This window comes from Carlito syrichta, unplaced genomic scaffold, assembly GCF_000164805.1.
Source record: "Carlito syrichta isolate Samal-C Ts95f unplaced genomic scaffold, Tarsius_syrichta-2.0.1 Scaffold303139, whole genome shotgun sequence".
Classification (NCBI taxonomy): domain Eukaryota; kingdom Metazoa; phylum Chordata; class Mammalia; order Primates; family Tarsiidae; genus Carlito; species Carlito syrichta.
Window position 1 is genome coordinate 162232 of NW_007247235.1, and position 23329 is coordinate 185560.

The following is a 23329-nucleotide window of genomic DNA, read 5'->3' on the forward strand; positions in this document are numbered from 1 at the left end:
TTATCGCGGGTGGGTTAGGACCAGACTAGAGCTATGGAGACACATGGGGACAACAGAGGACAGGTTAGTGGGATGGGGCTCAGAGCTCCCCAGGTCTGGGCTGGATTAGTCTCAGACTGGGTTGGAGAAACTGAGCACTGGGCTGATTCCCTTGAGAAGCGAGGCTGTCAGAGGGGCAGCTTTAGCTGCTGGAGCACTCACCCTCTGTCTCTACTCAGGGATGACTTCCAGGACAGGATCTCTTTGTACACCAACCGGCAGAGGAACTGTGGGGACCCCAAGGCAAAGAGGGAAGGGAGAGCACCTTAACATTGAGTACTTAGCTCCCAGTATCAGGTGGCCAGGGGACTGGCAGTAGAGAAAGGGGTAGGTGCTTTCGTTTGGCAGGAGGCCACCTATGGGAGGGAAAGTAGTTCTGCGCCAAGGGCAGCTGTTCTCATTGTCCCAGAATCCCCAGTGGTCAATGCTTTGGACCTCTAGAGTTCCAGCCTGGCGAGAGAGAGCAGCCTCCAATACCCATCTGTGTACCTCAAGGACTCTTACCAAGCAGGCCAGGACATCAGCGGAGATGAGCATGTAGAAGACATTGTTCCAGCCCGTGGGAGAAATGAGCCCAGCCAGCAAAGGCCCCAGAGCCGCACCTGGACAGAGCACAGCCTCCTGAGGAGGGAATCTCCTTGCCCACCTGAGGGCAGGCTACAAAGGGGTCTGCCCACAACAAGGCTTAGGGTTCAGTTGCTGGGGCCAAAAGTCAGGGTCACAGACCTATGGAACCGGTGCCGTCGATGATGGCTGTGACAGTGGACAGGGCCTTGGCATTGCCCTTCAGGCTCTTGTGAGTACCCTGGGGAGAGACAGCAGAGTGGGAACCAAGCAGAACCAGGACGGGGGGAGGGCTGTCTTGAGGAAGACAGGGACTGGGGCTTGGGGTGGAGAGGAAAGAGGGGCCCATGGTGGGTTCTAAAAGACTTTGAGGGTCTCACCTGTGCAAGACAGGAGAGAGAAATGAACCTGGAGATGATGGCCCTGTCCAAGCCCCCAGAACGGTCCCTGACACCCTAGGAGGTGGCCACACTTACCAGATCAGCAGAGACTGCAGTGGTGATGAGTGCATAAGGGCCATTGACCAGGGCCCCACAGATCATCAGCATCACTGGGATGGCAGCAGAGACAGTCCAGTTAGAGAGGAGGATCCCCAGGCCTCAGGCCCTCTCAGACCCTCCACAGATGTCCCCGTGAAGGTCAGCCTCATGGAGCCCCCAAGGCAGTGCCTTTCCCATGGCCTGGCAGGACCTGCAGCCACCCCTTCCTCACCTATGGAGCTGGCAATCCCATTCTGGCCGATGTAGTTGTAAAGGAACATCTGTGAGAGGAGAAGGGGAGAGGCAGAGTCATACCCAGACTCCCCTCACTAGACTGGAGCCCCAACGTCTGGAACAACCCGCTCCTGCCCTGGAACCCTAGAGGTCACCTTATTCCTTTTCCCTAACACACAGACTTCTCTGGTCTTTAGATGGAATGGACGGTCTAAAATGTGGTGATCTATTGTTTCCCTTTCCCCAGAAAGTCTTCTCTCATATCTAACCTCCATCTCTTCTCTTTTCCTTGGTCAAGAAGTTTAGCAGCTAGTCTCCTTCCTCTCCACCAAGGTCAAATAGTCACAAATCCCTTTCCAAAATCCTCAATCTGGATCTCTTTCCAAGGGGCCTGCTCCTCTGCGCCTCGCTTCTCCTCCCCCCATGTGTGCACAGGGATGCACACACACACGTACAAAGAGACAGTCATGTGTGTAAATGCACTGATGTGCACACAGGTCAGAGACCTGCACAGGCACCTGCTCACATGCACACGCACTTTGCCCTTGGGGTCATACGCACCATGGGAGCAGCCAAGATCAGCATGATGCAGCAAGTGGTGGCCCTGCCACTGGTGTAGTCAGAGATGAGCCCAGCCATGATGCCACCTGGAACACACACCCACTCACACACTGCCTCTCAGACAGGACCACACCATCCCCTCACCTGGCACCCAGCTCTGCCTCATCACCCTGCCCAGGCATCAAGAACCAGTAGAGCTCCTTCCTCCGCAGCCCGCCCCTGGGCCTGTTGCCACAGGAAGACCAAGTTTTCTTAGGCCCACCCAGCCAGGCAGGAACAGAATTGAGAATAAAATCAGGAGCCATTTTTCCTCTGGTGCCACTTGCCCAGGTCATAGTCCAACAGACCTGTCCTTTCTTTCTGCTTCTCCACAAGAGAAGAGGGGAAGGCAGCCTGCTGGCAGAGCAGGGCAAGTCCTCACCTATGATGCCACCAACATCGAAGAGCGTAGATAGGTCCCCAGCCTCCTTAGCACTAAAGTGAGCTGTGGAAAACACAGACATGTGGTCAGATACGGGGGCTCAGGGCAAACATCCTGGAGTAAAGGAATAGAGGAAGGAATAGAGGACCCATGGAGCAGGGACTGGCCAGGATCACAGGGTAAGTGTGCAGCAGTTTGGGGCAGATGTCCTTCTGGCCCCTAGTTCTGGTCATCCTCCCTGCAGGATGACCTTGACTTCTCAGAACAGCCCCTCCCCTGAAGCCCTGGGATGTGGTCCCTGAGTACTATGTCCCATGACCACCTTTTCCCTGGAGAGCACAGCCTCAGCCCAACCCTTTCCCTGTTCCACTCTGGCCCTAGGTGCAGGCCCCAGTAGGAGCTTGTCACATCTACCTTCAGTCTGTGCTCATACACAGGTCTGAGCAGATCCTTCCTTCATCAATATGGAGACAGCACTTTGATCCCCACCCCTTCTGCTTGCAGCTTCCAGAACTCAGGCCCTCGAATCTTCTATCTCCTCATGCCTAGCAACCTCCTTCACGTGGAGAATCTCTGTATTCTTGGCAGCCCTGTGGCTGGGAGGGAGACTTGCAGGAAAATGGGGACCCTGGGTCATAGGCTTTGGATCCAGGTTTAAAAAAAGGAATATTCAGAAGCTGGAATTGTAGCCCCACGCTCCAGGCTGCTTCATACTCTGAAGTCAGCACCAAGGTCACAAAACAAAGAGTCACAGTGTCCACGAAACCTCCCTACACTCCACCACTATCATAGAGAGAGGCCCCCAGATAGAGCTGTGGGGCAAGTTCCAGCTTGAGATCTGGCCATGACTAACTCCTACAGTATCCTGTTTAGAGCAAGCACAGTGTGTGGTAAGGCGGTGGCGTTCCTCCCCAGGGCTGGGAGGGAGGGAGAGAGGTCCTCGGGCCTGGTGGAGCTTTGAGGCTCCTGGGGGCGGGGGGGAGTGGGGTGGGCTGATCCTCGGTTGAGTAGCCCCACCTGTGGAAAAGCAGAGACCTAGGTCAAGTGGGTATGAACATCCTTCTCGCCTCATCGGTCCATCCTTGAGAAGGAGTAGAGAGAGAGGCTGGGGAGAGCAGGCCCACAAGATGGCGCGGAACCCCCAGAGCAGCCCAGCAGACCCAGGCACAAAGGCATCAATCCCGTGAGGTTCTCTTTGGGAGAAGTACACTCTGTTCACGACCAGCCTGTGAGGAGTGGGGGTAGCTCACCAGGCCCTCTTCTTTGGGCTGGGGAGGTGTTCAAAGGACAGACCTAGTACCTCCCAGCCCTACCACCTGTGAGTCACGCAGGCTGGGGAGGTGGGCAGGCTGGAGAAGAAGATAGGAAGAATTGCAGGACAGAGCTTTGAGTTCCTAATCCCCACCTCAGTTCCAAGGGAGAGAAGGTGACTGGAGTCAGAATCTAGGGGGTAATGGACAGGGTTTGGCTTCCATTTAAGCAAATAAATCTCTTTTCAGCCTGGGAGAGGTTCAGCAGAAATCCTGTCTATACACTGGAGTCACATGCATCACCATGACAGGCTCCTTCTCCCATCAGAGGTGGCTTTGGCCTCCTCAGAGACCCCTTCCTGCCACCCCTCTGCCCGTCATACTTACCCACATTGGAGATGTAGAGGGGCAGCCAGTAGAGGAAGGTGTAACTGACCAGCTTAGCAAAGAGCAGACACAGAGAGAACTCGACAACACCCTGGGGAGCATAACAGAGCATGTGAAAAGGGGACCAGAGATCCTGGGTCCAGTGGCAGCTGTGATGAGAGGGCTTAGCCCTGCTCCAGTACTTTCTATCATTCGCCACTCAAAGCAACCTCAAATACACATCCAGTCTCAATAAAAGCAATGTGGCTGCTATTCAATGTCATTTCGAGACAATTCTCCCAACCACCTTCCCCAAGCAGGCCATCCAACTTACACAGCTCCTATAAAGAAATTCTGGAAACTACAGATCACCCTGAGCATCTCTTGATATCCAACAGAAAAATCTGCAGCCCCCTTCCTCCCTCCATTCCAGACTTCTCACCGGGATCCGGAGGGCCCCAAAGAAGCTGATGGCAGCAGGCTCTTCGCATGGCTCCTTAGAGCACCTGGCTGCAGTCTCAAGGCCACTCTCCCTGCTAGAATAGGGACCATTCCCAGGGCCCTCCGCGTTGTCCTGGTCCTCAACCGGCCTGCCCTGAGCAGAGGAGAGGGGACCTTGTTGTGGGCGTGCCCATGCACAACCCCCTATTAGCTGGAGACACACAGGACTCCCAGGCTGGAGGAGACACATGTCTCTCTCCTGAGCTGGACTAACCTGTCAGGCCCATCAGGTTGGGTGGGGGGGACCCAAGGGCCTCACATTGGTTATGTGAAGTCACTGTGGGACCAGAGCTCCCTCCTCCAGTTTCCCACCTCTCTCTGGGTTCAGCCCTCTGGATAGAGTGGGAGGGGATGGGACCGGGAGGGCTCCTACTCACATGGTGCTGAGGAGGGGTGCAGTCCACATCTTCTGGGTCTGAAAAAAAAAGCCAACCAAAACCTTCTAAGAAGCTTCCCAACAGGCCAGGTCCTCACCTTGCACTGGGTCTAAGCTGTCCCAAAAGCCAGACCCTAAGGTGGCCAGTGTGTGTCCCAGCAAAAGGGAGCTGGAACTGGCGCTCAGGAGAAGGTTTCTAGTCCTGGCTCTCCTAACAACTTTAGTACTCCTAGCTACAGAGTGGCTGTAATACCTGGCCTGGCTAACTCACAAGGCTGTCTGCACCAAATATAAGAGACTGGTTACTCTAAGAATATCCCTTTAACTGCCTCTTCCCCTCTCAGAGTCAACCAATGCTAGCTGAGCATCTACTAGGGGCCAGGTAACTAGGGTGTCTCATTTAAACCTGCAGAAATCCTATGAAGTAGATGTTCTTAATTTACAAAGAGAAAACTGAGGCTATGAGACGTTGTTTGTCCAAAGCCACATGGCTGGTCCTCCCACTCCATGACCAGCAACCTTTCCAGCAGATCCAGTGGCCTTCTCCCAGAAACAGAAAACCTAGAGGTTCACCTATGGGATCTGTGGGGAAGAAGGGGTCCACTTACGTTCGATAAGGAAGAGGAAGGTGATGATGCCCATAGCAGCAGTAATGATGCCAGGCACGATAAATGACAGTCCCCACTGCCCATTCACCCAGATACCGGCGATCAGGGAGCCCAGGATGTTGCCCACAGATGTGTGGGAATTCCAGATGCCCATGATGAGTCCCCGCCTGGAGGGGAGGGGAGGAAGGAGAGAGGGGAGAAGAGTAGAAAAAGCAAAAAGAAAAGCATACTGTTCATACCCCAGGCAGGCTCAAGAAGCTGGATGCCTACAGCTTTCATGAGGCACCACAGACTGAGACTCTCAAACCCCTGAAGCCCCAAGCCAGAGAGCAGTGGGACGCCTCCATTAAAGTGAAGTATGCAACGGCAGGGCCTGGCATCCCACTCCCCCTGCCCAGCAACCTGAGCAAGCACCAATGGGCATTCTCGCCACACCAGCCTTTCTCTTCTCTTTTGCTCCACAGTCTCACTCTAAAGCACCATTCTCAACTAGGGGGTGGTTCTGCCCCCTGGGGGGACAGCTGGAGATTTTTGATAGTCGCAACTCAGGACATGCTATTGGCATCTGAAGGGAGACACCAAGGGTGTGGCTCAGTAGCCTACAATGCGTAGAACAGCCCCCATAACCAAGACTCTAACAGCCCAGAAGGTCAAAAGTGCCAAGGGAGAGAATCCCTGCTCTAAAGCAATTCTTTTTTTTTGCATACAAGGCAGTTCAGAAAAAAAAAAAAAGTTGTATAGGCTTCACTTCATTCTCATTCAAAATAGAAATTCATATATAATGAGAGAAAGGTATAATTAAGGTGGCCTGTTCTGGGGTTAAAACCTCATCAGTGAGAAAATCAGGACTGCTCTTTAGCACTGAAATGCTTATATGTCAGCAAGTGAAGGTCAGCAACACGATGGCAGCTTTCTAATTTTCCCCCTGAAATTACACTGGAGACCATGAGTGACCACCTCGAGACCCCCAGCCCTCCCGACCCTTCCTGCTATTCCTTCCTTGTCACACTCACTTTCCCTTCCCAAACCAGTTGCCAACGCAGGTCACCACGGAGGGCCAGCCTGTGGTCTGGACAAGCCCGTTGCAGATCTACAGGGAGAGAGGAAGGAGAGTGGAACAAGCCTGGGTCATGCAGCATGCTCCCTGTTCTGATTGCCCTGGGTTGAGGAGTCCTCCACACCTCACACTACAAACCTCGCCCTTCCCTCACATATACATCCACACACACCCCAGTGTCACAAGCTGGCTTCTCCTCTAGCTCAAGATCATTTGAGCAGAGACCAAACCTCTTGTGCATTGGAAGTGACCTCAGCATAGTGCTCGAGGAGCCTTGCTGAGTGAATAAATGTGTGGCCATCAGGATTGGGAAGTAGAACCCCATGCAGTGTAACATGGAGCACTGGACGGGGAAGAGGGAGTCCAAATCCCAATCCACTGTGACTGAGGGGTGACCAGGGAGGACTAGCAGTCTTCAAAGTCCTTTCTGAGATGGGAACAAAGGCCCGAGTGCGAGACAGAGACTCGTACCTGGATGAGTACAAAGTACCAGAGCATGTGGATGTTCCAGAAATATCCTAGGCCAAAGAGTGAGGTGAAAAGGCCACTGAGCAGCATTCCAGCTGAAAGGTAGTAACGGAGCGGGAGCCGCTCCCCAAAAATCCCACTGGAGAAGAGAAAGTTGTGGTTACCCTCCTCTGTGGTTGCCTCAACTCTCCACCTCCTTGTTTCTGCCCCCACCATGCTATGAAGCAACTCTGGCCAAGGGCCCATCAATGGATTCTGTGTCACCACATGCCAGGGCTGACCTTCGTCCCCACTGCTAGACTTGTGTGCTTCCTCTGGCACTACTGACCGTGCTCCACGATGTTAGTGCTGCCTACCTTCCCCCTTGGCTGGCCCCTGCCTGTCATTCATTTTCCTCTCAGAGCAGTCTCTTGCATAATTTTACTATTTTAATGACCACCCATAGGCTAATTAGCCCCAACTACAGATCGTCTGTCCTAATCTATTTCCCAGAGCTTCAGGGTTATACCCAGATGCCTCCAAAGCATTTGAAACTCAACAGCCTAAAGCTGAATCCCCTTCTTCCTCCTGCACCCAGCTCTGCCTCCTTTACCATCCTGCTTCCAGCATTTGGGTGAACACTACCCATTGGTCACTCAAGCCAGGCCAGGGAGCGCACTCAGGCGCCTACCTCTTCTCCCCACCCCTCACATTCAGGCTCCAACACTCGTCCAGGTTACCTCTTGAATAGTTCTGAAGAGTGTGCCACCTGTTTTCCGTCTCTACTGCCACTGTAGTAACAGTGCCAAGGGGGGAGAATCCCTAAGGGCAACAGCTTGGGTTGCTATCAGATCTGTCCCTTAGTGTGACCATTCTTCCCCTTTCTCAAATCTACCTCGACATCACTTTCAGAGTAATCAGAAATGTCCATCTGAATGGGACACATTGGGGAAAACCCTCTAATGGCTCTCATCTGCCTGTGGCGTGGCTCCCAGGCCCCCTGCAAATGACCTCATCCTTCAGTCTTGCTACTAATTGCCTTGGATTTTACATAAACCTCCCAGAGATCACGCTGCTTCACATTTGCCTTTTCTCATGCTATTCCTTCTGCCTGGCCCCTCTCCACCACGAAGCCCAAGTTTTCTCGAAGCAGTGCAAGTACCACCTTATCCAAGAAGCTTTTCCTAATGCCTCTGTTCTAGTTCCAGCTTGGACTGAGTGGCTACCTCTGAGTTCCCAGAGCACTCGATGGCCACCTCTGCTAAGAGTCACCATACTGTTTTGTCATTGGCTGCTGATGTATCAGTTGCCCCCACTAGCCTGTGAGCTCTTTGGAGGCAGTACCCTGCCTTACTCATCTTGGATTCCTGGCCAGGGACATCATACTTGCCATGGAAAATCCATGCTTGCTGTGCTAGTTGAGACGCAGTACAGGATGGGGATTTTTCTAGCTATTTCTGCACCTTAGGGTCCCAGTCCGCAGCCACCAGCACTGCTGCCTGGGTGAATAAACTCAAAAGGAGCATCCAGGAAAAAGTTAATAGTGGGAGTCTAACAGTGGGAGTCTACCAGGAAGGAGCAGTTCCGGCGACCGAGGCAAGAAAAGGAGCATGGCAGTGAGCTGATTGCATGTGCAGAGGTCTTGGTCTCATTCCCACTCTCTGGTGGGAGCTGCCCCCGGGTTCATCAAGAGGAGCAGCAGATCTGAAGCATCCTGTTCTGGATGGTCACAGGCTTGGTCTCTCTCATTACCTGATGAACATGCCGATGGCATAGGCCACAAGAAAGGCGTTGTCCACAGCACCCAGTAACTCCTTGTAGTTTTCCTCATCTGAAAGCAGATGAGAGAGACAGAAAGCTGGCTGCATGGCTGCCCCTGCCAGCTCTCCCAGCTCTGAACAACTTTTTTGAGGAAGAAGGAAAGGGAGTGGAGGGAGAGCACCTTACTCTGTTCTTACCAAATGGAGCCCAGCTGCACCACGTGGTGTCATTGAGACTGTGGGTGTCATTGATGGGGTTGATCAGCTCTGAGCAATTCTGGTGTAGACGGCTCTGGAGAGGCAATGGGACACACAGGTCAGAAGTCATCTCTTCGTCCCAGAGCCCACTTGACCCAGAAGGGAGCAATCAGTCTTCTGCCCTAACTATACCAGCACCACCACCCCGCCTCCAGATCCCATGATCTCTCTGCTGGCACCACCTCTTGCAGGAACTGACTACTGGGAAAAGTGGCCACATTAGACCCACGAGCAGAGTCTACATAGCCCAGGGTGTCTACTCTCTTATTCCACCCACACCCACTGGCACAGTTGTTCTGGTGAAGAAGCTCAAAAGGAGCACCCAGGATTACATTCCTGGGAAAAAGAGCTGCTAAATATGGGAGCCTGTAGTTCCAGCTACTTGGAAGGCTGAGGCGGAAGGATCGCCGGAGCCCGGCAGGTGAGGCTGCGGTGGCTGGGAGCGGCCACTGCACTCCAATCTGGGCGACAGAGACTCCAACTCAAAAAAAAAAAAAAGATGGGAGCCTGTCACGGTGAAGAAATGGTCTCAGGGACCATGGTAAGGGATAAGAATGGCTGAACAGAAGTCCAGACAGTTCTATTAAAGCGTGCATTTCCGTATTCTTCCTGCCACCAGCCCAGCCTCACCTTGACAACACTGATGGGCTTCCTGGACATGTGATAACAGGTGTAAATGAGGAAGGTCAGCAGCAGGATGAGGCCCCGGAACCTACAGGAAGTAATGGGCATCTGGGTTAGCAGAAAGTCGGCCCTGGCTGGAAGTTCTGGATCAGGATCCTGCCTGCACCTGCTCTGGCAGCCCCAAGGCCTCCACCCCACCAACTTCTTCCCTTTAGGTTCCCCTTCTTGACACAAATTCCTTGGGGCAGAGGCCAAGGGAAAGCTAGGAGCAAATGCCTGGAGGCCAGGGAGCTCAGGGGAACCTGTCTTCCTGGTCTCAACTCTTGAGGCCTCTTACAGAGCCAGCACCAACACCTACGGGAAAGCACCTCCTTGGGCTCTGAACCCCTGCCTGCACCTCTACGTTTCTTTGGCCTCACTGAGGTAAGGGCACCTTTGTGTATGTGTGCATGGAGGGTAGGGATAGAGGTGGAGAGTTAGTCATTTTCAAATGTCAGAAATGATGGAGGTGGGTGGGAGACTGAAGGAGGAGAAGGGTCTGTCTTTAAAGTGAAGTCAACATTTTTTTCCAGACAAAAGTTTTCACATATTTATTACTAAGCCACTAGTGCAGAGCATATAAACAAAAAGAAAAATCACATCCCAATTAAACATGTCCGATTTCCCGATTATGAAGATATTTTCAACTTGATAATGGTAAGATGATGGTGACCATGATTCAGTATAAACATGTGTGCCATCTCATGTGCAATTCCTCATAGATTCAGCTTGGTTCTTCTCCAGTGGCTCCTCTTGGAGTTGTACTGGATTTTACTACCAGTTTTCATCCGAATCCACTGGGGAATGGGATGATTTTGTTTCTGTTTCTTGGCCAGGAATCGCTTGATCCTGAAAGTCTTGTGAGAAGACATGGAAAGCAACAGAGTCCACTGCACACACCACAATGGTGGAGAAAGGAAGAGCAACATTCCTCTTAAGCTTAGAACATGGCAGACATAGAGGTTGCTTCAGCCCAGATCACAGTTGGAAAAGGAGTTAGCAGTGGGGCAGCTGGTAACAGACCCAAGTCTTCTTCCTAGTCCCAATCTGTTTAGCCCACTGGACAGAAAGCCCATTCTTTCCATTGGTGGCTCACACCATGTGCCCTCTCTTGCCCCCATGTCTCATCCCATGCTCTGGTCTGGGCTGGAAAGAACAGCCCAGGCAGGCACCACTCAGAGTTTCCACTGCTCCCAGCCCCTTCCCCTTTCCTGAGGCCTGGATCAGGGCCCTCAGAGCCCTCCTGAGTCACTGTCTGCTTCCTCAGCAGGGCAGCAGCTGAGCTGGGTCATCAGCCAGAAGCCAGGAAGTGTGGAAAACAGACCCCAGAGTGTACTCCCAGCCCAGGAGAAAGGGCCAGGCGTTGGGAGAGACCAAGAGCCTGGGTTCATTAAAGATCTCGTGGAAAAGGGTGGTGCAGAAGAGCGGGAGGGCTTCTAAAGCCCTTCCCTCCCCTTTACCATGAACCTGAGGACAGCACACCGGGGGCTCCCTCTGCCCTCCTGAGGAATCTGCTTCCACACCCTCAAATCACTCCCCATGAAGCAATACAGGCCACCACTTGTGAAATAAAGGTATATTTCAGCAAAGTCTGAATTGGGGTTGGGCTACCAGACCCCTTCTCCCTTCACCCCTGGATTGAGCTTCCTACCTGGGCCCCACAATTTACCTTCTTAAGAGAATGAAGTTAGGCCAGACGTGGTGGCACACGCCTATAATCCCAGCACTTTGGGAAGCTGAGGTGAGAGGACTGCCTGAGACCATGGGTTTGAGACCAGCCTGGGCAACTTGGCGAGACCTTGTCTCTACAATAAATAAAAAAAAATTAGCCGGGCATGGTGGCGTGTGCCTGTGGTTCCAGCTACTTAGAAGGCTGAAGCAGAAGGATCACCTGAGCCCAGCAGGTCAAGGCTGCGGTGGCTGTGAGCGTGTCACTGCACTCCAGCCTGAGTGACAGAGTGAGACTCCAACTCAAAAAAAAAAGAGAATGAAGTTACACATGTCTTTTCCATTACTTTGCTTAAAACTTTGCAGCACTTTCCATCCCAGCAAGCATGAGGTTCCAGCTTTTGTTATCTGGATTGCAGGTGGCTCTACAATCCAGCCTCTCTGGCTTCTGGTCCCTGAATATGCATGAATGGATCACAGAGGTTCTCTTGGGACTCAAGTTGTACAGGGAAGCTGGGACAACTCCAAGTGCTTGTCACAGTGACTGACAATCAGTAAGCATGGTGGCAGCAATGTTTTCCGGGTTCCACCCATTGCCATATGGCTCAGGACTCCTAGTTCAGTGACTTCTAGAATCTAAGACAGATCCTCAGAGACAAGTTGGAGAAGGTGTCCACCTGGTCTTCTGCAAAAAGTAATGAATGGAAGCCCTGTGGATAGCACCCACCTGGAGCCCTGCCTGGGACGCTGCCTGGTCCAGGGAAAAGCGAAGCTTTGATGGATGTCTTTCACTAACTTCCCATGTGATCCCACACAAGTTCCTAAGCCTTTTTGACTCTGGTTTCCTCAGCAGTTGCACACGGATGCTAGCATCAGCCCCATCTATCCCACAAGATAAGTGAACACAATCTTACTCTCACCCTAGTTCCTAGATCCCTGGTGGTACCCCCTTTAAGGCCCCTAGGTCAGCTGAGCCTACCTTCACTGAACTCATGGCAGTGCCAGAGCCCCTGCCAGGATGTTTGACTACTGACCATGGTGACAAATAAGATCCTCTCTGGGTCTGAAAGATCCCCAGGGTCCCTGGCTATGACTGTTCTCCCATGACAGGAACAGCAGTGAGGTCCCTGCCAGCTACAGAGCCCTGGTGCTGACTGGGAAGCCAGACTGCCCCTTAAAAGACATGCTCAGTCCTCTCAGGGGGTCCAAAAGGACAGGCTGGCTGCCAGCAACCCTCCCCCCATGCTCCACTCCCACCACCACACTGCTTCCGCCCAGGCCCAGGACCTGCCCACCCAGGAGCAACCTCAGTCCATGCTCCCCTGACTTTCTCCTGCCTGTGGTCCCAAGTGTTCTTCCTTATCTGTTCCATGTTCCTTTGACCTGGAGTCCTGTTCCTCCCAACCTTGGTAGGAGGAGCTGTGCCAGAAGGACAGACGCACTCACGCTCATTTCTAACATCCTGATTCTTTTTGGCAGAGATAAGACTCCTCTCCCATCCACCCTGTGCCTATCCTGTGGCTGGCCCCATACTAGAGATCCAGCAACAGCAAGAGAAACTGTAAGAGGGATCTCCCCACCCTGGAGGACCAGATCAGTACGGGGAGAGGCGTAAGAACTGGCGTGACGATGCTATAACAGAGAGCAGTCCCACATGACGTGGAAGCACGAAGGAGGGACACCGAGCCCAGCAGGATGGCAGCAGCTTCAGGAAAGGATTCTTGGAGGTAAGGCTTCAGCTGCATCTTCAAAAACAAACAGGAGGTGCCCAGGCCAACCAGGGCTGGGACAGGGAGCTTGTGCCAGGCAGAGGAAGCAGCATGTGCGAAAGCACAGAGGCGTGAAATAACACTACCTGTTTGGGGAACTCTGTGGCAGTCAGGATATGGGAAGGTGGGACCCAGCCAAGTGGATAAGGAGAGGTGGCTGAGAAGGGGCCGGGACCAGGCCACACAGGACCTTGGGTACCAAGCTGTGACATTTAGGCTGTCTCTGGAGGTGATGGGAGGCCACTGAAGGGGGCTGGGATTTCTTGGGTCAGGGTGCTCTGGACACCAGTCAGGCTAAGCCAAGTGAAGACCCTGTAGGTTTTGGCAGGAAGCCCCAGACAGGCCTTCTCACTGAGGGTCAGGCCAGCGCCCTGTGCCTTTTCTATCCTGCCAGGCACTCCTGGGCACATGGCAGCATCGCGGGGGACCCTAGGCAATATATTTCAAGGAGTTGATGTCTATAAGAGAAAAGAACAAGGACTTAGGAATCAAGAAAAACTGGTTTCAGTCCCTAAATCTATTTGATCATCTGAAAAGCAGAGAGTTTATTACCCTTATCATAGTTAGTGAGATGATGTGTATAAAAGGTCTTAAAATGTTCCTGACACCCAGTGGGCACTTAGAAATGACAGCGAGTATGGTTCATACGTTCAGCAGAGGAAGAAGAACAGGAGAGGTCTAGACAGACATGTTGCTCTGTTAGGAAAGCAAGTGGGGTCAGGGACTGGCACCAAACTTCTCCAGGGAGTGGGGATTCCAGACCCTGGACTTACCTGGAAGTTAGAAGAGATTTGAATGGCTGTATGGCTATGTCCCCCAACCTTCCCACCTCCCCACTGTCATCTGGGTTTAAATGAACACAAAGATCCCCTGAAGCTCCTAGAGCTTTCCCTTGCTTCCCTACAATGGGACAGAGCAGAGACCCTCGTCCGCTAGAGCCTTTCCACCTGTTCTCAGGAACAGACAGGAAGCAGGGGTCCCTGCTGGCATCCTGACCTGTCAGATTTGGAGATTCCAGTGTTGTCCTCCTCCAGGGGCTGGCCTGACCTCCCTCCCAGCTCTGACCCCAACACCCAAGATAGCAGGAGAGTCATGACTCCTAGGGGCAGATGTCCTCAACTGTGTTTGTGAAGTTTGTGTTTGGCCTCCTCTGGAACTTCTTGCCTGGACTCCAGAGGAATAGAGGATGAGCTCAAAGTCCTACCATGAGCTGAGCATGGCATGCTTGGGCCAGGCTGCCTCCTGGTCTCATGCTCTTTCCATTCCACTGCCTCACATGTTCTGAGAAAAAGGCCAAGATACCACAGTTCTGAGGGGACTGGGGACATTGGTAAAGTTAGGGTCTAGGTTAGGCCAAGGCCAAGGCTTCCAAGCTCACATTAACTCACGGGAAGGGCAGCTGACACGCTTCTTCCATGTTAGAACCCACAGGTTTCACTTCTCGTCTCACTAGCCCTTCCCTAACGCATCAAGAGGTCTTAGAAGGGGAGCGAGAGACGCAATATGCACAGCTAGGCCTTGCCTAGCTAGCCCCAGGGGCCAGGCCAGGCTGGACAAGCAGGCGAGGGACCAAAGGGCATGTAGGGCAAGGCCCCTGGGCTGTTTCAGGTGGGGCCAGCTGCCCCATGACCCTCTAAGTCTTTGCTAGCAAAAGGTGGCACTTCTTAGAGTCCCACCTCCCCATACCCTATACTGGTTACTGAATAACCAAGTCAGATGGAGAGGGAACTAGCTATCTCTTAACTATTAGCTTGACAGTCCAATTTATTCTTTCGAAGGAGAACGATGATAGCTTTATCAACCGTATTAAGACTTTGCACCAGGAACGCTTCTGGGATCACTACAAGGAACAGTGTGTTCCAAAGTAACCACAGACTAGAAACAAATAAACAAAAATCTTGTAGGACCTACCACCACCACCACTACAATGGCTAAAAAGAAGAGGGACGCTGGCCTTAGGAGATAGTAGCGTCCCCAGTGGCTCCCAAGTTACACCCTCGTTCTAGGCTGAGCTGACTGTGGCTGCAGGTGACTCTGGCACTTGCCCTGAGAAAATGGACTTGGTGGCCTGTTCTTGGATGTGCCTGTTCTGGGACTTGGCAGATCTGAAAAGGATAGAGGGCTGGGCACAGTAAGAGCCAGGCCAGGGCCAGTGGTGACAGTGCCACCACCCCTACCCTCTGCCAAGTCCTCTACTGCCACTGGGAGATATCCTGGTAGGGAAAGGCCAGCCAGGAACAGACATGACAGAGCAGAGCCCTGAGCCAGGTCTTCAGCGCACAAGTTGGGACGAGGACAAGCCACCTCTGGGAGGGCCTCTGAGGCAGGAGACATGAAGCGCTCCCAGGGCAGGAGCCAGCTCCCACTCTCCTCCACAGTCATTCTAGTCGCCTAAACAAAACCTCATACTGTAGCTCGGCCCCAAGATTCTTCCCAGAGAAGAGAGTCATTGGCCAGTGGCCACAAGGAACTCAGGACTTTCAGAAGAGATTGGTGACTAAGATGATAATATTTTCAGGCAAGAAGAAAATACAGGATAAATTGTTTCGCTTTGAAAAGAAAGCTGAGTTGAAGAACCCTGAATGCTCAGAGTGAAAAGATGTGGCTTTAAGCTACAGCATGAGGTTTTGTTTAGGCAACTGGAACGACTGTGGAGGAGAGTGGGAACTGGTGGGGTTAGAAGAGGCGGCCAACAGGTATGAAATTGGGCTGGCTTCTGAAGAAAGGTTGTGTAAATATCATAGATGGAAGCATGTTGATGATGGCAGAGCTGTGGTCCTGCCCAGGGAGGGGGAAGTAAATTATGGCCTTGCTTTTAGGATTCCTCACCCTCACCCACTCCTTCCTTCTCCTTTGCAGGAAAGGATCCAGGGATGAGGCATGAGCCAGAAGCCCAATGAGAGCAGTGACACCATCTGCAGCCCCATACACACACCCACTGGGCGACAATCAGATAAGGGAGAGTCCTGGGCTTGGGGACTCTGCCTCCTGCGCCTGTCGTCAATTTTGTTGTTACTTTGGGACTGCTCAACTCCAACCTCAGCTCTCAGTTGGTGCAGTTTGACGGGAAGAAACAAGGCCTTGGCCAACCATACAGACTATTTCAAAACCCTGCTGCTACTTTCTAGACCAGTCCACAGGGGCTGAGTCAGACAGCCCCACCCAAGCCAGTGAGTACATGCCAGCCAGCTCAGTAAGGAGGGAAAGAGGAAATAGCAGGGTGGAAGAGGAAGTGCAGAAAACAGCTGGGGGGGGGGCAGCTGATAGTCACGAGGGGATGGGGGTGGGGACCCCACAGGGTCACACACTTCTCCTGGAAGGTGGGAGTTGGGATCACAGGCCCAGCCTCCAGGTTCTCCCGAGGAGGCCTCATGTCCTTTTCAGAGCAGCCTTTTCCCATAATAGCCTGTTTTAAGCAGCTCTTTCTCTGCCCTAACCAAGCATCTCTTTGCAGTCATCAGGAAAGTAAGTGAGAAAGCCACACAGGCAGCATCCAGGCCCCTGATCTGACTGGGGCCATTGCAGAATCGGGAAAAGGAAGGACATCAGACTAAGACCAAAAGAGGCCAAGTCTTAATTTCTCATCCTGCCACTTACTGTGCCCTTGGGCAAGTTGTTTAACCTTCCTACGCCTCAGTTTGGTCTTCTTTTAAAGAAGATAACTCCTGCCGCACAGGATTGTGATAAGGATAACGTGGATGTGAACGTATCTGGCACACAGCAGGTTTTCTTTCGGGATGAGTCTTGCGGAGGGTGGGCACCAGTATCTGTCTGTGAAAGCCCTTCGCTAACTCTGCAGGGCAGAATCATCCATCCTGGCTGCAGCCACCAGCTCAGCTGTGGCCTTTCCCAGCCTACAGTGAAGATCAGGGAGTGGGGAAGACAGCATTGTGGGAGCTCACAGCCCTGCTCTTCCTGCCAGCCCAGTTCATCCTCCTGCCCATTCCTGCTCATCCAGCTGCTGTCACCCTGGTCTCTCCTCCCACAAGCTCCTCTTCTCCACGGCTTGAGCTGGCTCTCTCAGAGGGACCCAGGAAATGGGCCCAGCCCATAAGCACCAGCCACAGTCATCTCCCATGCTGCCAGCTGCCCCCAGACATGCCCACGCAGACGGAAGGCCCAGGGCTGGGAAACTTCAGGCACTCTGTGGCTATGAAACACCATGGAAGCTGTCCACCACATCCTGACAGAGAAGGTCTGGCAGGAGGAGGAGAGCAGTACCATCTTCTCCAGGAGAAACTCCTGTCTCTGACTCTTGCTGGGATGCAGTTGCCTTCGCATACCTGGTACCACATGGCTCCCAGCCTCTTTTCCAGGGACTGCTCCTGTGGTACCCTATGCTCCGGCCAGACATAACCACATGCTACCAGTCTGTAGATAGGCCATGTCTTCACCCCCACGCTCTTTGCTGGCTCTGTGATCTCTACTCACTCAAAGACTACCTTCTCGTAGAGAAGATTAATCTCTCCCTCCACAGAAATGTATAAGTACCTAGCAAATACCAAGTATGCTAGGCATTGGGCTAAGTGCTCTAAGTAGTTTCTCATGTGATTTCACCAAAACCCTGTAAAATATAAGTACATTGTTATTTCCATTTTATAGAGAAGGAAATCGAGCCTTAGAGAGATTAAGTGATCTGTCTGAAGTCAAATGGCCACGTGACCTTTTTCCCTCCCCACACTATGGAAGACAGAGGAAAGACTCAGGCTTAGGAATCAGACGAACCTGAATTCAAATTCCAGCTTAGTCATTTATTAGCTTTGTGGTGCTGGACAGGCTTACATACTTTTCTGTGCCTCATTATACCCATGTGTGTGATGGGGAAGCTAACCTTCACTTGGCAGTTCTATAAGAATTACAAATAACCAATGCCTGTCACAAAAGTCATAGGAAAAGCAGATAGAACAGTTAATAATTAGTGTTTACTCAGCGTTTCATATGAGCCTAGCACTCATCTAAGTACTTTTCACGTGGTACCTCATTTAAACCTCACAACAATTGTATGACACAGGTATTACCATTGTCTCCAATTTACAGATAAGGAGTCTAAAGCCTGAGGCCAATTCACCTTCAACTTCCTACTCTGTCTTCTTCACTTCTGCTTAAATGCCCTCCTTGGGGACATGTGAAAGCAGTTAAGTGTGACAGAGTTCATTTCTAATGTTCAGACTATAAGTCTTTATTCCTATCTGCCTCCACCCCAGCCTATATTTTGTTCAGGAAAGGCGAACTGGGTTAACATCTACCTATAATAATAATATAATTACTAATAATGACAGTAAGAGCCACGATACACCACGTGCTTCCTGTATGCCAAGCAACTGACACATGTAGTCTCTCAAACTTCAGGTGTTAGACACGCTCAACAAAGCAGCTTTCTTCAAAACCACCTCAGCTGACCTCTATGTTCCCCTAGCCGGTCCCCTGGACCATATGAAACATCACCCTTTGGTACATAGAGCAGGGCCTTCTAAAATTGCTGACTTACGTGTACATACCCTCTCTCCAGCTTTATCCTTAGTTCTAAGAGGGTAGAACCTGTCTTAATTGTCTTTACAGGCCTCAGAGTTCAGCATAATAATATAACCTGAAATAGAACTACATGACTTTTGGTGTTTGACAGGAATCCAAACCCATATTCATCAGGAAGGAAGTAAAAGAATACCTATTGGGTATCTTCCACCAGCCACGAGGGGTCAAGGATATTTCCTTATATTATCACATTTACTTTCAAGAACCCACCTGATAACGAGGAAACTGAGGCTCAGCAAAGGTCCACAGTGGTGAAAGAATTTCATTCTGTCTGTCTTAAATCTCAGAGATGTCAGAGAACACAGCAACTGAATTCACACTTTGAAAAGTGTGCAAATGACACGACTTGAGAAAGTGTTACATGGATTCCTGAGTTCTCCTAAAATTCCTGTGTGTGACAGATTATTTATATTTATAGCCACTTCCCCTACCCCCCATTCTCTCTGAAATACCAGTTACTAGGCCAGGCTCAGTGGCTCAGCCTGTAATCCCAGCACTTTGGGAGGCCGAGGTGAGTGGATTGCCTGAGCCTGTGGGTTTGAGACCAGTATGGGCAACTTGGCAAGACCTTGTCTCTACAATAAATCAAAAATTAGGCAGGCGTGGTAGCGCCCACCTGTAGTTCCAGCTACTTAGAAGGCTGAGGTGGAAGGATCGCCAGAGGGGTGGCCGTGAGTGTGCCACTGCACTCCAGCCTGGGAGATGGAGTGAGATTCCAACTCAAAAAAAAGAAATATCAGTTACTTTGGTTAAAGGTTATGATTAATATATGTGAATGAGACTCTGGGGTAGAGAGGTACAACTTTATATACATGGTAATGAAACATGTTTTTGTTTATTATGGGAAAGAAAGAGAGCAGTTTTATCCTAACTAAAATGACTGGTTGTTCCAGAATGAGAAAGAGGACAGTGAAGGACAAAACCTGAATGGACAAGTTTGTGGAAGGTTTGTGGGAAAGGGGCTTTGATTTTCCTAGGATTTCAGTATGTGCAAATAATGAGTCTAAAAATAAACAAGTGTATTAAAATTTTGCCAAAGCTGGTTCAGTTTTGATGAGTTTATTCATACTATTTTGAAAAAGAAAACCCCTGGAAAATCAGTTTTGTTCTTTTGTCTTTTAAAAAGAGAGGTGAAGAAATAACTAGCTTTATTTAATATATTAATATTGATCAATTGCGTGGAAATAATCGTCACATCAGAAGAGATACTCAGCCTTTTCTAGGTTAAATTTATATAGGTAAAATGTTGTTATTATATAAATATTTCAGAAATCACATGCTGTATGAGACGTTCTACAGATTTCTCAGTGTCCTCTGTCCATGATACGTTTTTATTTATCAGGACTCTGGTGGCACTTCGCCTGATGACAACAGTATAGTGTCGTCAGTGTTTAAAATATTACAGGCTGCAACTTTACCTCTTTAATTGAAACCTAGCATCTTCCAGGCCATTGGTTTTCATAAACTTACTGAATCTCTTGATAGTCTCGGTGTATTATGTAAATTATACCTCAGGATTTCTATGATACATCTTAAGATTTTTTTCTCTATAAATATTATATTCACCCATTTTTATAAATTAATGTAATGTTCACTGTCCTCTTGGAAATTAGTGTTATGTTTTTAGACATCGTCTAGATTTTTTTTTTGTTTGGAGAACCAACCAAATTTTCTTGTCAGTTATATTATGATAATTTTTTTTTTTTCCGAATTCTTTTTTTTTTTGAGTTGGAGTCTCACTCTGTCGCCCAGACTGGAGTGCAGTGGCCGCTCCCGGCCACCGCAGCCTCGAACTTGCTGGGCTCCGGCGATCCTTCCGCCTCAGCCTTCCGAGTAGTCAGAATTACAGGCATGCGCTACCACGCCCAGCTGATTTTTTTATTTATTGTAGAGATGAGGTCTCACTGCCTAGGTGGGTCTCGAACCCGCGGGCTCAGGCAATCCACTCACCTCAACCTCCCAAAGGCGCGGGATTACAGGCTGAGCCACCGAGCCCGGTTTATTATGTTAATTTTTAAAAATTATCAACTGCCAGGCGAAGGCGGGGCACATCTCATCAACAAGGGTACCAGCATAATGAACATTTGTATATCTAACTCCGAATTGTACCACACATCTTTAAAATTTAAAAGAAATACAGGCAAAAATGAGAAATAATAAGAATAAGAATAAGTTAACCAGCGCTTTTAAATTCTTTGTCACAGATAGTTTTTATTTACTCTGATACTTTCTAAATGCTCAGCAATCAGTTATAAGATAGAGTTTTCTGGGGGATTTTAAGAGACAGAATCTCTCTATTTTGCCCAGGCTGGAGTGCAGTGGCTATTTTCAGGTGTAACCATAGCTGACTACAGCCTCGAACTTCTGGGCTCAAATGATCCTCCTGCCTCAACTTCCGAGTATCTGGGACTATGAGCATGCCACTGGGCCTGGCAGGGCAGGATTTTTATCTATAACAATCAAGTACTGTCTCAGAAAAACACTGTATTGAGTACTTAATCTTGGGTACAGGCTTCTGATGGCACCACTCAGACAACTTTAAGAACATACTAGACTGAAATCAGAAATTCCAAAACTCTTCAGTCAAGAAGCAGATGGGTTTTTGAGAATGCTAACCCAAGATTCAGCAGAACAAAACTAATCACACGGGACTGAATGAACTGATGCGGGATGACTGTCCTCTATGTTTGGAATATTGTTAATGTGATTATAGTGTTCTATTTTCTGGATATATGAAGATCTTTCTTTTTCTTCTTAAGCTTATTAACCCATAACAGTTTAGTAGACTCTGCTTTCATACCAAAGTGAACCATTTGTAAATATCGTTTTCTCCCTACCTGACTCCTCAGAATTCAGAAACTCTTGTTGCGTCTCCTTGTTCTTCATGGCAATATGGTTATTTGCCTAGGTTTAATATGAATCTGTCCTCTTTTTTTGCCAGTCCATAATTGGAAAATTTTGTTATGCACCCAAGGCCTATTTGGCAAGATGCTCATCTAATCAGATACAACCAACCCTCTTTAAGGAATTAAGGTTCACTGTATGGTGCTAGTACTAATAAAATCCTCCCAAGAAAACTGGTTTGCTGGGTTTTCAGCTTTACAAGCAAAAAGGAAAGTCACTCCCTGGCTGGTCCAGAAACTTTAGGATATTTGGGGGACCTTGAGAAGAGAAGAATTTGCCAAATTTATAGGTACAGCAGGCAAAACCTGTGGACATAGTTTCTTGGCTTGGCTTCCTAATCTTAGGACAATAAGTAAGTAAGGGCTTTTAAAAGTCTAATCTAGGATTCCTTATGAAAACTTCCAGGAAAGCAAACTTAAAGAAGCTTATAATTAACACTCTTGATGTCCCTATGCAAATAATCAGATCAAATCTAATAAGAACAGCTTTATTTTGTGATTAAGGATAATCTTTCCGGATATGTTTTTCAAAATCAAAATGGGGAAACTGTAGAATAAAAAAGTGTGTGTCAATGGAAAACTATGCATTGTCTAAAGGATAACTGACTACTGAACTATTCCACAATTCTTTAAAGTGTTGGATTGATAAATCATGCAAAATATATCTATGGAGCTAGTTTCAATATCCTCCCTCCCAACCTGCGGAAAAGCCAGTTTGGCCTCAATATTCTACATCTATACATGAGGATGTTTCCAGATTCTTTTAAAAAAAATTATGGTAAAATATACATAACATAAACTATCATTTTAATTACTTTTAAGTGTACACTGAAGTGGGATTAAATATATTCACATTATTGTACAACCATCTATCACCACCATCTATCTCCAGAAATTTTTCATCTTCTCAAACTGAAACTTCATACTCATTAAGCAATAACTCCCCATCCTCTCTCTGCATCCTGTTTTGAATCAATTATAATATCTTCTGACTCCTTTATTATGAGTAAAATAACATCTTTAACACATGTTCATTTTTATATCCTTAAGAGGGTTATGATTTTCATATTTTTTTTAAAAAGTCTTTTAGCAGCCCCAGACTAAAAAAGGACTAGGTGAGTAACCTAAGCGAGTGAAGAAGTCTGGGAGCAATGAGGACTGCCACCAGCTGGAGAGTGCCTAGGTAACCATCTTGCATTGCCCAGGACTGAGAGGGTGGGGGAAAGGCTTTCTGTTTTAAATCAGGACAAGCTGGTCGTCTTAAAAGCATCTACCTTATCTGAAGGTGGCTCCTCAATTCTATTAATTTAATTTGGAATTGTAGGTCTGGTGTTGTCACACCTGTTTTTCAAGAGAAGCCAGGAATCTCGCTGTTTTTGTTAAATTTTATGATTTGTAAATGGTGGCAACTAGCACTATTAAAATAATATGTGTTCAGACTGAACAAACTGCTCCAGCGTTTGAATGCCCCAGGGAAGAGAGGCTGAAACCTCTCTACCCCACCTACCAGCCCCACATGTGTGGCCTCCCATGGTCAGCAGGAAAAACACCGTGGAAGCCAGCTCTTCCACTGTCGGGGGGGCCTCCAGCCGCAGAGCCGCTGCCGCTCTGCTCTGGGAGGTGTGCCCTTTCCAGGTTTGTCTCTCAGGACTGGACGCCTCCTCAAGGCAAGTTCCCAGGACCACCGAGCTCTGGCCTTGGTGCTACCCGAGGGCTACAAGAGACCAAAAGGGTCACTGAGGAGCCCCAACCCGGCCTCGGTTTCCCGGGCTGCAAGTCCCGGCGTTCTGCAGGTGCCGTGTGTGTGTGTGTGTGTGTGTGTGTGTGTGTGTGTGTGTGTGTGTGTGTGTGTGTGCGCGCGCGCGCGCGCAGG

General features: G+C 49.7%; 1 protein-coding gene and 1 pseudogene across 2 annotated transcripts in view; both read right to left on the reverse strand.

Annotated features, from left to right (window-relative positions):
• The window catches only part of SLC37A2 (solute carrier family 37 member 2), a 23631-nt gene continuing 302 nt past the window's right edge, over nt 1-23329 (reverse strand). Inside the window, exons 2-18 of the mRNA XM_021712227.1 lie at nt 9552-9633; nt 8862-8955; nt 8656-8734; nt 6928-7063; nt 6413-6489; nt 5400-5566; nt 4793-4830; nt 4357-4509; nt 3936-4026; nt 2299-2361; nt 1878-1963; nt 1315-1363; nt 1080-1153; nt 766-844; nt 544-641; nt 202-266; nt 1-31 (exon numbers count right to left, since the gene is read on the reverse strand). Coding sequence (XP_021567902.1) covers nt 1-31; nt 202-266; nt 544-641; nt 766-844; nt 1080-1153; nt 1315-1363; nt 1878-1963; nt 2299-2361; nt 3936-4026; nt 4357-4509; nt 4793-4830; nt 5400-5566; nt 6413-6489; nt 6928-7063; nt 8656-8734; nt 8862-8955; nt 9552-9633 — 1462 coding nt within the window. The remainder of the gene's footprint in view (nt 32-201; nt 267-543; nt 642-765; nt 845-1079; nt 1154-1314; nt 1364-1877; nt 1964-2298; nt 2362-3935; nt 4027-4356; nt 4510-4792; nt 4831-5399; nt 5567-6412; nt 6490-6927; nt 7064-8655; nt 8735-8861; nt 8956-9551; nt 9634-23329) is intronic.
• LOC110595623 lies at nt 10200-10509 on the reverse strand (annotated as a pseudogene). The gene has a single exon (XR_002481948.1). The product of XR_002481948.1 is annotated as a 60S ribosomal protein L39 pseudogene (transcript).